Genomic DNA, 14,820 nt, shown 5'->3' with positions numbered 1-14,820 from the left:
TCATTATAAAAGTAACTAATTACCATGGGGAAGTAACTATTGTGTAAAAAAATGTTCCAATATCTAAAATATCTTGCGTCCCATTTTAAATATATTATATGAACCATGAAAAAACTAAAAATATAGTTATATAGATGAGAATAAGGTATCGTTCGAAACTGCAAAGTGTCTAACTTTATTTGTGAATAGTCATAATAACAACAAAACAACGTGCTTTTGTAAAACAAAGAAAATCTACACTTTTTAATGTTGCTTTAGAACAATCTAAGAGACACCTTTCAGGGGCTAAATATCACGTTATTGGGGTCGCTTCAATGCGCGAACATGAAAAACATCCCACGGCAACACTGTTAAACCCTCTGGGGTCGAATACCACAATGGTGCAGTCTGTCTCGTTTTTTCTTGATGACCGCGAAAAGAACTAAAAATAATTTTTGATTGTACAGATAATAATAAGGTATCGTTTGAAACTGCAAAAGGGTCTACTTTTATTTGTGTATAGTCACAATAACAACAAAACAATGTTCTTTTGTAAAGTAAAGAAAATATACAGGCTGCGCTCTCTGCTGTCTCCGTCTCTGTCACCCCTCTTCACTGACACGTAAATAAAGCAAACTAAATCTCAGCGAGTACTTGCCTCAGACATGAGAAATATATGTATAGAAAGCTTGAAATTTCTACTTTTACATAAAGTCAAGTCGAAAACAAATTTTCTCTGATAAAGTAATCCATATGATACCAACGGGAGCTCCAGTTTTTCAGTCTAAACTCATCTCTAATGTAATCATGCCCATGAGCGACTCTGCTTTTCAAATTTTAAACATTTATGTGAGACGCACGGACATGTAGGCATACGCCTACATCCCCTCCATGAACAAACGTGAACATTAATCAAGTTCATCCCGGCTACTTTTTGTGAATGAAAGAAGACACGCTGAGGAATAAGCCAGAATTTACATCAGAACAAAAACACAACGCAATGCACAGCTTTGCAGGTCCCATGCTGAGTGAGAGCCTTGGATGAAAGCGCTTCAGTGAGCTCAATTATAGTAACACCGCATTTTATTATCAGTAACGGTAACAGCGTTGTAATGGGGGAAACAGTCATTTGTTTGATTACTCGTTACTGAAGAAAAGTAATGCAGTTTACCTACAAGTCAGAGCGTCTCACGTGGATGTTTTAACATTTAAATGTAAAACCGCTCGTGGACGTGATTACATTAGTGATAATAAGTTTAGATGGGGAAAATTGAAGCTTGCGTTGGTATCACTATACATTCTATACATATATTTCTCATGTCTGTGAGGCAGGTATTCACTGAGATTCAGGTTGTTTTATTTATGTCTGTAAAGAGAGGTGGCAGAGACCAAGACGGCAGAGAAAGCAGCCTGATTATTTACTTTATTTTACATAAGCACGTTGTTTCATTGTTCTTTACTATACACAAATAAAAGTAAACACTTCGCAGTTAGTAACGCTTTTTATTTATAACACTGTTTTATATATATATATATTCCCATTACAGCTTTAGGTTGAGTAAATCATGGTGTAAATTTTATTTTTGAGTAGACTATCCCTTTAAGAGTAAGGTCACATTTATCTTTGTACAATGAAAATTTGCAGTCACATAAAAGCTGCGCAATATGGAATTTTGTGTGAAGGATTTTCCCTCTGGAATTTGGCATTGGATTCAAGTTTGTTAAAGTTTGTACTCATAAATTTGAGGCTAGGAAATCTAAAAGTTGTATCAATTTACCTAAAAGATACCAAAGATACCAAAGTCAAATGTAGGTTTATGGGGTCTTTAAGTTTAAGCATATGTAACCTAACTAGTGTTTGTAACAGAAAATATTGAAGTGTACTCCTCTCCCACCTGTTCTGCATAGCCCCGAATGTAAAGATCTGGAATCTGACCGTGGATGCTAACAATGACTATGCTAACGTCAGCTGGAAGCACAACTTCTCCGTTGACAGCAGCGAGTTTGTGCTAGAGTTCACACTGGACAGTAAGAGCCAGATGCACCTGTCGAGAGCTTATAAAGGGAACGCTAGATTTTACTGGGCCTGCTGGAGACCCAAATCGTCCTCTCGTAATGTTTAATCGGGCCTCATTTATATGGCAAATTTGAAATAAACATTACAGGGAGTTCAGGTTTATTTGAAAGGGAGGTATTATAAATGTTGTTTGAATTGTTCAGCGTTTATGATATTTCCCTGCTGTGATTCTCTGTAATGTTCTTTTTCCACACTATTTGTTTAGCTTGTTAACTTAATGTGTTTTAACAGCAAACTGAGGCAGTCCTCCAGCATGTTACTCAATAATATCATATCTAACTGCAATACTGCGTTGTGCTTTGTGTCATCAGCAGTCATGCATGTCCCCTTTAGAAAGCTCTAATTCTCACTGGTGGCTAAGAACAGGGAGAGAATTGACTAAATCTATAAGGGGGAGAGAGACGCCTTGAGACTGAAAAAGAGATGACCAAGACCTGCTCTAATTGGCCCACAGACAATTCGGTCAGTAAACTAGTGACTTTGAGGCACCCAGCAGTCCACTCTTATTAGATGAAGTACTGCAATCAATTCAGTATTTTAGCAGTTTTGTCTTGTTTTATACCAGTAAAAATATATATAAACATTTTTAGGTCAAATTACGTGAGAATTAAACTGAATCAGTGTTGTTCAGTTTAAACCAAAAAAATACAGATTTAATTTTTTTTTTCTAGTGCTTGTACTCTCTTTAGTTATTTGAATTCTTTTTAATTACCCAGATGAAATTTTGCATAATTATATATTATTTGTTTACCTTTTTAAATATTTATAATGCATACACAGATTTTTTATAAATTTTTAGATATTAATTTATGTGTTTATTAAATAATAGAAATAACAGTTTCTTGTTTTAAGCTTGTGCCTTACTAAATATTGTTCAATTTATGCTTAAAACAAATTATTAATAATATAATATAATATTATATAACTTTGTAGGAAAATGTAACTTGTTAGGAATTTTTTTTGTAAAAACATATGTTTTATAATATAATGATTTTTTACAAAAGTAATATATTATATAATAATAAAAATATTTTTTGATATTACTTTGTAGAAAAATTAATCTTGTTAGGCTTTTTTTTTGTCAAAACATATATTTTATAATATAATGTTTTTTTATGTAGTATAACATAATATAATATTATATTATATAATACTAGTTTGTAGAAAAAATTATCTTCATAACGTTTATAATTTTTTATATAAGATTTTTATAATTTAATATAATACAGTATAATAATATATATAATATAATATAATATATAGTATTACTTTCTAGGAAAATTTATCTTGTTACGATTTATGATAATTAATATAATATAATATAATATATTTCCAGTGCCTGTACTCTCTTTAGCCAAATTAATTATTTTTTATTACATATTTTATATTAGATATTTTAGATATTAATTAAATAATAATAATAATTGTTTCCAGTTTTAAGCTTGAACCTTGCTAAATATTGTTTGATTAATGCTTTAAAAAATTATATTATTAATATAATATAAAATATAATATTGCTTTCTAGCAAAAATAGTCTTTTGTAACAAAAAATTGTCAGCATTTTTTTTTACTAGAAACCAAGACAAAAATACAGATTTTGCGTAAAACTGATTTTTCATACTTTAGATATTATTCTACATAATAAATAATAGAAATGCTTGTTCTTGTTTTAAGCTTAAACCTTACTAAATATCATTTGATTTATTATATAATATAATATAAATATAATATTACTTTGTAGGAAAATTTATCTTGTTACGTTTTTTTCTTCTTCATCAGTATTATTTTATTTTTTACTGGAAACCAAGACAAAAAGACTGATTTATTTTATTTATTTATTCCAGTGCCTGTACTCTCTTTAGCCATTTTAACTCTTTTTAATTGCACAGATGAACGTACACCATCCTTTGTCAGTGTTCTGTTGTGCCTGTGCATGTTTAAGCTGGTCAAAGTATGGAAAAGACACATGCAATACATAACTAGTGTTTGACTAGCGTAAATACCTCTACCAAAGTCTCTCTCTAACTCACTTTCTTGCTCTCTCTCGCTCTCTCTCTCTCTCTCTCTCACTTGCTCCTTCGTCCTTGAGCTATCTGTCCGGCTCATCAGATGTGATTGCTCACTCCACCCTTACCTCAGTCATTCCCAGCAGCGCTTGTTGTCTGGCTGCCCACAGCTGCTTGGCTTATTGTTCATATTGGCCACCATTGCCCCATCCCATGATTGGATTATGCCAGCAAGCCTGCCATATCTGATTGATGCCCCTTGGGCCTGGTTTTCTTTTTCTTTGGTGGAAACGTTTCAGATGAAGATAATGATGAGGTGAATGTTTCCTACCAAAGGTCTCCTCAAGGGGAGATTCAGAGTAACATATAAAACCTTGAAACATGTTGTACGGTACATCCTGATGCAATACCCCACCAAGCAGGTGAAAATGTAGCTGTAGGGAACTGGGTTTCATCCAAGAGGTGCATCAACTCATTTGTTTTACACTAAGCAATACTGGGATTTAATTACATCAGGACCAATACACACACATTCCCCAAAAGTAATTCCCATGTAGACTCACTATATCATTATATAACACTCCCTCTTCTTCCTTCCTCATCCTGTCACCATGTGCTGTCAAGATTGTGGCGGCTGCATGCATTCTGTGTGAGGCATGGTGTGCGACGATGTCTTACTAGATATAGTACAGGACATTGTGACATTTGCAGAGTTATCAGCCCATTTTGTGCATGTTATATGGGAATAAATGTAATTTAAATGCACATTGCTCCTGATGCAGAGGTAGGGAATAACTTGGCTTTGAAAGGCAATCAGCACATTTATCAAGCTATTAAAGAAGTAGATACACATTTTCCTGATGGAAATATCTGTGCTTACAAGGCCACAAACAATAGTGTTATGCAAAGACATAATAACATCATAGTGGGTATTTAATTGTGCATGCTTTTTATTTTTATTTTAATGTTACCTTTTTCATCATCTACCACTCATGTGAAGGAACCACAGGTATTACAGTAGACGTTCACTTCCAGATAATTTACTCAACCCCTTATCATCTAAGATGCTCATGTCCTTCTTTCTTCAGTCGTAAAGAAATTGTTTTTTGAGAAAAACATTTCAGAACTTTTTTCTATGGTGCCCCCGAGTTTGAATTTACAAAACGCAGTTTAAATTTCTTTTTCAAAGGGCTCTAAACCGAGGAAGAAGGGTCTTATCTAGCAATTACAATTTATATATTTTTTTAGTCTCAAACGCTCTTGTCTTGTCTAGCTCTGTGTAAACTCGGTGTATTCCAGTTCATGACTGTTAGGGTTGGTACTTCATGTTAGATAAGACGAGAATTTGAGGTTAAAAAGTATATAAATTGTTGTTTTTTCAGAAAAGACACTAGATAAGACCCTTCTTCCTCGGCTGGGTTCATTTAGGGCCCTTTGAAGCTGCATTTAAACTGCATTTTGGATGTTCAAACTCGTGGGCACTATAGAAGTCCACAATATGGAGAAAAATCCTGAATTTCTTTACAACTTAGAAAGAAAGACATGAACATCTTGGGTGAGTAAATTATTTGTAAAAAATTGTTCTGGAAGTGAACCTGATCTTTAAGACTTGTATGGCTTAATATAACTTAATGATGTCTCTTACTGAAATATGTAGTGGAAAACCCATGAAAGACTTAAGTTATTTAAAAAACCCACATTGTTTTATACATATTTGGGACTATGGGGGGTGCCATTATTTATATTATGTAAAATGGTTGCAGTCTGTGAGCTGCTGGTGCTACCTGTTGCTATTTTTACCACAAAACAAGTTAATATAAGCAACTCAGAAAATAAAATACTGTTACAATGCCACATTGTGTGGCTTTTGGTTAAAATTGTTTAGTTGATGGACAACAAGAGAAGCAGTGTAAGTGTTCACTGCTTTCCTAGCGATTAGAAGAGGAGAAAAGAATGGGATGATGCCTGTGGATGAATAAAACTTCCTAAAGACCAGCGTCTTTGTTGTCTCCACTTTAGCCCTGATGTCTTTGAGGCTTTTAGTAGACCGCATCCACTGAAAGAGCTTACAAATGACAGAGACAAGAAACAGTAGATGCTATCCTGGCAGGATCTCAGCATCGATTTAAACTCGATATTTATGTTGTGCGATATTCATGCTTATCGAGCCCTACGTAGTGCCAGTAGCTCACAGAGTGCAACCATTTCACATCAACGAAAAAATGTATCCCCCCCTCATAGTTTTTTAAATAACGTAAATCTTTATTGGGTTTTCTACTACATATTTCAGTAAGAGACATCATTTATTTTATATTAGACCATAAAAGTCTTAATACCCAGTGTTCCCTATTAAAGTTGATTTACTAACTGTAAATGCCATTTTTAGCAAACTCAGAAAAAAATATTACTTTTTTTGTTGTTGTTGTTGACATTATAAAGTTATGTTACCTAAAATAATTTGTTTTAGTTTCTGTTTTATTCAGACAAAATAGTCTATTGTTATAATAAAGGTCATTCATTGGTTATTGACCATAGCAAAAATAATTATTGTCTTATTGGTATCAGTCATAATTGTTTTATCTCTAGTGTTGTAGTTGTAGGTAAGTTTATGTTTTAGGTTTATGTTTAGTGTAAATTAAATGCTCTCTTAGAGCTGTTTCAGTGTTGTAAAGATTTGAGGCTTAAATAAATGCTAGAAAGCCATCTAAAAAAAAAAAAGCCAAATTGTTTATACAACATAAAATTTGACATCAATTGCAGAAGTTTAATACTCAGAACAAACCATAGTCAGAATGTTTGTGGAATATCTGTGCCTTGTAAGCACTGACATTTAAGCTAAATCTACAAAACACTTAAAGGGATAGTTCACCCAAAAATGAAAATTCTATCATTAATTCTGTCGTTCATCTTCAGAACACAAAGTAAGATATTTTTGATGAAATCGAAGAGCTTTGTGACAGCAACGCAACTGACACATTTGACAGGAGTTCACAAGAGTACCACAACTAATTAAAGTAAAAAGTATTCTCGTAGCTTCATAAAATTAGTGTTGAACCACTTGGAACTACATGAGAGTGCGTAGTAAAGAAATTTTCATTTTTTGGATATACTATCCCTTCAAATCTTCTTTTGAATGCATGAATAAATGGGAATTGTCTAAAAGGGATATATACTTTTCAGCTTTCAGCTTCATCTTGTATCGCTCATAGCACTTTCTGGCACTGTAAGTGATTTCGAATATGCATATTGTAAAATCCAATGGCTGCTTGCTTCAAAGGCTATTATATATGGTCATATTTTGATATGCAGGAATCTGCATCAAACCCATGCCAACCCATGAGTTACCCAGTGCATGATGATTTCATTTAGGTTGCTTATGGAACTCAATGAAACATCATGCCCACCTTTTGACAATGCCATTGGGATCCGTCTCTTCACTTCTCGCCTTCCTCAGAGATGAGATGAGGTCTGTGGGTAATTGAGACAAGGTGTACCTCCCTCCACTCTAGACCGGAGTTCATTATTGCAAATCCAGTGTGAGATATTAAGCGGCAACTTCACATCAAAGCTTTTAACAGGCATCGCTGAAGCAAATGATGCCCCTAATACACCAACGCCAGGCTTTGATGTGTGCTGAGAGAAGATATTCCAGTATTTTCGCTCCCAGCCTGCTTAAAATATTCTTTTTATACAATCTCACTTAAGAATTTTCACACCGAACAGAAAGGAATCTTAAATATAGAGTGGATAGGGATGCAGCACTTTTTTTCAATTAACAAACATGACCTGCTTTGGTCAGTTTAGTTTTCGGCTAGGTTTGATGGGCACCTCTCTTGTCTCCTCCTGAAGGTAATGGGTCGATGAAAAGCATACAAGTAAACCACCAGCCTCCCATTAAGCTGGCTGGGTTGGTGGCCGGGGCCAAGTATCGGTTGCGGGTGTATTCCCATGAGCACAACTCCATCAGCAGCGACTATGTCACGTTCGAGACAGGCAGAGGTGAGGGGTGGCCAAGACACAAGGGAGAAAGAAAGGGTTCAACTTATGACCTCAACCTATAGCAAACTGTATTTTGTCATATTTATTGATGAGTAACTGTCAGTGGTAACTGGTAAAGCATGGTGCTAGCAACGCCGAGGCAATGGGTTCATTTCCCAGGGAACAAAAAGTGTTGTGAATTTGCCATTGAGGATCATTTTTCGAAGCTTTAGATGCATTAGCAAACTTATTTTTTCCAGCAGGATGCATATGTGCCTCAGGTGGTGCGAGCGAGATGAAATCTCACGGCATTTTGTGTAAGAGCACGCTCAATAAGATATTGATCCTTGTGATGATAAGGATCCTTGAGCCGTGTAAATGCCATTTTAGGTGGGATGTTTGCTCTGTTTTTTCGGGTATAGAAGATTGAGCTCATAATAACCCAAAACATCAGCTTTATTGTTTGTTCCTCTCACTGATAGATCCCTCTGCGATTTTCCACATAAAAATGCCACGAATATTAGACCATATATTATATTATATTATAATACATAGGGCTGTCACGATTCCTTGATTAAATTGAAGTACTTGATTAATTATTAAAAAAAAAAATCAACCGATTACCCAATTACAAAAATAATCAGTAGTGGCAGAATAATGAACCGATTACTCGTTTACCAAAATAATTGTTAATGACAGCCCTTATATTATATTATATTATATTATATAGGGCTGTCACGATTCCTCGATTAAATTCAAATACTTGATTATTTAAAAAATATATATATCTGATAAGTCGATAAACCACGGATTACCAAAATAATCATTAGTAACACCCCTAATATTATATTATTTTATATTATATTAAATTATATTACATAGGGCTGTCACAATTCCTCGATTAAATTTGAGTACTCAGTTTAAAAAAAAATCTGATTATTTGATTAATTGGCAAAATAATCAACTGAATAAATGATTACATAAAAATATTTTAGTGACAGCCCTAATGTGATTATATTTATTATATTATATTATATTATATTATATTATATTATATTATATTATATTATATTATATTATATTATATTATATTACATAGGGGTTTCACGATTCTTCGATTAAATTTGAGTACTCAATTATTTTTTTATTATTAAAAATCGGATTACTCAGATTAATCGACAGAATAATCGACTGATTACCTGATTGCCAAACGAATTGTTAGTGACAGCCCTAATATTATATTATATTATATAGGGCTGTCACGATTGCTTGATTAAATTCAAGTACTCGATTATAAAAAAAAAAACCGGTTTCTGATTATTCAATTAATCGGCAGAATAATCGACTAATTACCCTATTACCAAAATAAATCGTTAGTGGCAGCCTTAATATTATATTATATTAAATTATGTAGGGCTGTCACGGTTTGCTTGATTAAATTTGAGTACTCGATTACTCGATTAATCGGCAGAATAATAGTCTTATTACCAAAATAAACTCTAGTGACAGCCCTAATGTTTTATTATATAATATTACATAGGGGTGTCACAATTCTTTGTTTAAATTTGAGTACTATATATATATTTTTTTATCTGATTACTCTGATTAATTGGCAGAATAATCGACTGATTAGCTGATTACCAAAGTAATTGTTAGTGACAGCCCTAATATTATATTATGTAAGGGTGGCACGATTCCTCTATTAAATTTGAGTACTCGATTCTTTAAAAAAAAGATTACTTGATTAATCTTGATTAATCTTCAGAATAATCGACTTACCTGATTACCAACATAAACGCTAGTGACAGCCCTAATATTATATTATATTATATTATATTATATTATATTATATTATATTATATTATATTATGTTACATTATATAAGGCTGTCATGATTCCACAAATAAATTTGAGTACTCGATTATAAAAAATTATTTGATTACTCGACCAATTAAAAATAATCATTGGTGGCAGCCCTATTATATTATATTATATTATATTATATTATATTATATTATATTATATTATATTAGACTCTATTAATCCCTGTGTTTGTGAAACATGCACATAAAATGCAATGTTCAAAAGTTTGGGTTCAGTAAAAAAAAGTTTAAAGAAATTGCAAGTTTTATTTTTTATGGATGCAATAAATTGATCAATTATGGCAGTGAAGACATTTGAATATATATTTATAACTTAAATTTGAATTAATAATTTACAAAATACTTCTATTTTAAAATCATTTATGTCTATCAAAGAATTCAGAAATATATGTCTCATGGTTTCCACAAAAATATTAAGCAACACAACTTTTAACAATATTGATAATTACAGAATTTCTTGGGCACGAAATCAGCATATTAGAATGACTTTTGAAGGATCATGGGACACTGAAAACTAGAGTAATGATGCTGAAAATACATCTTTGCTCTCACAGGAATAAATTACATTTTAAAATATATTAAAATATATTGAAAATATGTTTTATATAATTATGTAAAATTATGTACATAAATATATATTTTTTTTAATATCACAATTTTACTGTTTTTACTCTTGATGAGCATGTCAGACCTTAAAAAAAAAACTACTGAGCCCAAACTTTTGCACTGCAGTTCCAAATACCTTTCAATTGAGAACTGGAATAACATCGAGTATACTCCATAGAATCACTTGATAATATCAGGAGAGACTAAAATGTTTTGCAAGATGCATCTATAAAGACTTTTTTTTTTTTTTTTTGAAAAGGGAGTATTTGATGATGCGGTTAAACCAAGCTATACTCAGGTTCCATTTTCATCAGATAACTCTTCATGGAGAGAGCGCCCTGTGCTCTGATGTTATTATCAGGATGGGTAATTCAAATCCAGATCCGATGTTCTCACCGCTAATGTGTTTTTGATAAAGGATGGCTGTCAAATGACTCCTACCATGTTGCTGAAAGTCAGTGAGATTTATTAGGGTCTCCATTTGGTGTTAGTTTGTTCAGCTGTTCACCAGACTGGATAAATCACGCAGGAAGAGAGCTTCTTAATTTGTAAAATGATCTGTGGGAGTTGATTTCTGCCATTCTTGCTTATAGGTATATACCGTTACGAAACCTAAACATTTTATTCTGTACCTCTCTTTTTTTCTTCCCTTCCTCTGTGTATGTGTGTTTGGTTGTTAACAGCCTACAAGGAGCAGGAAGACATCGCTACTCAGGGCTGGTTCATTGGGCTGATGTGTGCCGTCGCACTATTGGTTCTCATCCTGCTCATCGTTTGTTTCATCAAGAGGAGTCGTGGAGGCAAATACCCAGGTAAAATGCAGGAAGTACACAAGCAAGGGTGATCACTTTTCATAAGCCATTGTAATATATTAACCCACGGTTTTATTTTATTTTATTTTATTTTGTTTTTATTTTATTTTTTAATGACAACAATAAACAAGGGTTATTTTATTTTATTTTATTTTATTTTATTAACAATTTAACAAGGGTTATTTTATTTTTGGATGACAGCAATTAAACAAGAGTTATTTTGTTTTTTACTTTATTTTATTTTTAGATGATAACATTTAAACAAGGGTTTTTTATTTTGTTTCACTTTATTTTTGAATGACAACAATAAAACAAAGGTTATTTTATTTTTATTATATTTTATTTTTGGATGACAACAATTAAACAAGGGTTATTTTATTTCATTTAATTTTTAATTTTATTTAATTTTATTTAATTTTATTTTTGGATGACAACAGTTAAACAAGGGATATTTTATTTTATTTTATTTTTTTGGATGACAACAGTTAAACAAGGGTTATTTTTTATTTTATTTTTTTATTTTATTTAATTTTATTTAATTTTATTTTTGGATGACAACAGTTAAACAAGGGTTATTTTATTTTATTTTTTATTTTTGGATGACAACAATTAAACGAGTTATTAAATTTTTTTTTTTTTAGATGACAACATTTAAACAAGGTTTTTTTTTATTTTGTTTCATTTTATTTTTTACTGACAACAATTAAACAAGGGTTATTTTATTGTTTTATTTTATTTTTGAATGACAACAATTAAACAAGGGTTATTTTATTTCATTTCATTTTATTTTTGAATGACAACGATAAAACAAGGGTTATTTTATTTTTATTATATTTTATTTTTGGATGACAATTAAACAAGAGTTATTTTATTTTTTTATTTTATTTTATTTTATTTTATTTTTAGATGACAACATTTAAACAAGTTTTTTTTTTTATTTTGTTTCATTTTTTTGAATGACAACAATAAAACAAGGGTTATTTCATTTTTATTATATTTTATTTTTGGATGACAACAATTAAACAAGGGTTATTTTAATTTTTAATTTTATTTTTGGATGACAACAATTAAACAAGGGTTATTTTATTTCATTTTATTTCATTTAATTTTTAATTTAATTTAATTTTATTTTTGGATGACAACAGTTAAACAAGGGATATTTTATTTTATTTTATTTTTTTTGGATGACAACAGTTAAACAAGGGTTATTTTATTTTATTTTATTTTATTTTTAATTTTATTTAATTTTATTTTATTTTATTTTTGGATGACAACAGTTAAACAAGGGTTATTTTATTTTTTATTTTATTTTTGGATGACAACAATTAAACGAGTTATTAAATTTTTTTTTTTTTAGATGACAACATTTAAACAAGGTTTTTTTTATTTTGTCTCATTTTATTTTTTACTGACAACAATTAAACAAGGGTTATTTTATTGTTTTATTTTATTTTTGAATGACAACAATTAAACAAGGGTTATTTTATTTCATTTCATTTTATTTTTGAATGACAACGATAAAACAAGGGTTATTTTATTTTTATTATATTTTATTTTTGGATGACAACAATTAAACAAGGGTTATTTTATTTTTTTATTTTATTTTATTTTATTTTATTTTTAGATGACAACATTTAAACAATGTTTTTTTTTATTTTGTTTCATTTTTTTGAATGACAACAATAAAACAAGGGTTATTTCATTTTTATTATATTTTATTTTTGGATGACAACAATTAAACAAGGGTTATTTTAATTTTTAATTTTATTTTTGGATGACAACAATTAAACAACAGTTATTTTATTTTTTTATTTTACTTTATTTTTAGATGACAACATTTAAACAAGTTTTTTTTTTTCTTTTTTTTTTGAATGACAACAATAAAACAAGGGTTATTTTTGTTTTTATTATATTTTATTTTTGGATGAAAACAATTAAACAAGGGTTATTTTATTTTTTATTTTTTATTATTTTTTAAATGACAACAATTAAACAAGGTTTTTTTATTTGTTTTGTTTACAACAATTAATCACGTTTTTTTTATATATTTTATTTTTGGATGACAACAATTAAACAAGGGTTATTTTATTTTATTTTATTGAGAGACCTAACCCAAAATAATACCATCAGTACCAATCATTTTTGCATGTTCATGTGACCTTTATTAACTGTTTTATGTATGGCTGTATTTTTTATTTTTTTATCAGTGAGAGAGAAGAAAGACCTCCCCTTAGATCCTGTTGACCATAAAGACCAAGATGGCTCATTTGACTATCAGTAAGTTTCCACTTTTGATCATTTCTACCATACAAGTAAGCTTTTAGGTTCATATAAAGGGGAAGAGCCTTCAATACTCTATTTAGAATTGTTTATACCGTATGCACTTTCTGCTCTTTACAACATTGAACCTGTTGATGAATAACTTTGTTTTACCTGTTACAGGTCCTGAACTTAGCTCAGAGGGGAATATGCCTTTCTCATTTTAATCAAAAATAACAACTAACCACATAAACCAAACAAATATTAAATAACAGATTACATAAACACCCACAAAAACATTTGTTGAAGAGGCTTTTATATTGCCTAACCACAACATAAGCCTGCTGCGATTAATAGATCTCAGTTTGCTGGCCAGCAGCTGGAAAACAATGCACCAGATTCTCAGGAAACTGTGGTTGCCATGGAGTTAAAAAATCTCAAGTGTGTATCTTATGACCATCCTCACCAACATCAGCTACTGTAAATGAGTCCTCCCTGTACAGTTCTACCTCTGCTCTCTAAACCAGATCTCATAACTTTACACCCTGAAGTCCTATAGTGGCAGAAAGATATCAGTGTGCAACACTGCCCCAACAAACACCAACATCCAGCACTTGACAATCTTACTTGAGTAATATTTATAAACTATTATAGTTTTTGAATAACAATATGAACTTTTATTTTTGGATTTTCAGTTTTTATTTCAATCTGTCAGTTATTTTATGTTTTTAGTAGGGCTGTCAGTTGAATTAATTACATGATGTGTGGATTCATTAATCTAATTAATCGCAAAATAAAATTGACTGTGAAAATACCCACAAAAGATTATTTAAAGCTATTATTGTGTTAAATGGGAAAGTATCAAGTAGACATTACAAATTGTAGCTTTAGAAATAAATATTGAATTTAATTTAACATAAAAATGTATTATACATAAACATTTAGGCTACAACGGCCTAACATAAACTATGGAACATAAGAGAATATAGTTTAAGAAACCTCTTAAGAAAGTTCCACAAATGTTCCACAAAAGAAAGGTTTGAATTTCAAACTGAAATTACATGAGGGTGAGTAAATGATGACAGAATTTATTTTTTAGGTAAACTATCCCTTGAATATTTTTATTATTATATTATATTGTATTATATTATTAGCCTGTTGTTTAATGAATAATGATATTCGTGATAAGTAGGTGGCGATAAATGTCTTTATGAGTCATT

At 30.7% G+C, this 14,820-nt stretch overlaps 1 protein-coding gene across 4 annotated transcripts in view; it reads left to right on the top strand.

Moving 5' to 3' along the window:
• The window catches only part of nfasca (neurofascin homolog (chicken) a), a 61,551-nt gene that overhangs the window by 32,878 nt on the left and 13,853 nt on the right, over window positions 1-14,820 (top strand). For 2 of the 4 annotated variants that reach the window (XM_073826242.1, XM_073826240.1), the window contains 2 exons: window positions 11,213-11,341; window positions 13,549-13,618. In XM_073826242.1, the coding sequence (XP_073682343.1) occupies window positions 11,213-11,341; window positions 13,549-13,618 (199 nt within the window). Of the gene's footprint in view, window positions 1-1,887; window positions 2,008-7,911; window positions 8,062-11,212; window positions 11,342-13,548; window positions 13,619-14,820 lie in introns of all 4 variants that reach the window. The other 2 variants (XM_073826239.1, XM_073826241.1) reach the window with 2 other exon arrangements.

This window comes from Garra rufa, chromosome 20 (assembly GCF_049309525.1).
Source record: "Garra rufa chromosome 20, GarRuf1.0, whole genome shotgun sequence".
Lineage (NCBI taxonomy): Eukaryota > Metazoa > Chordata > Actinopteri > Cypriniformes > Cyprinidae > Garra > Garra rufa.
This window is presented reverse-complemented; position numbering and strand designations above follow the sequence as displayed.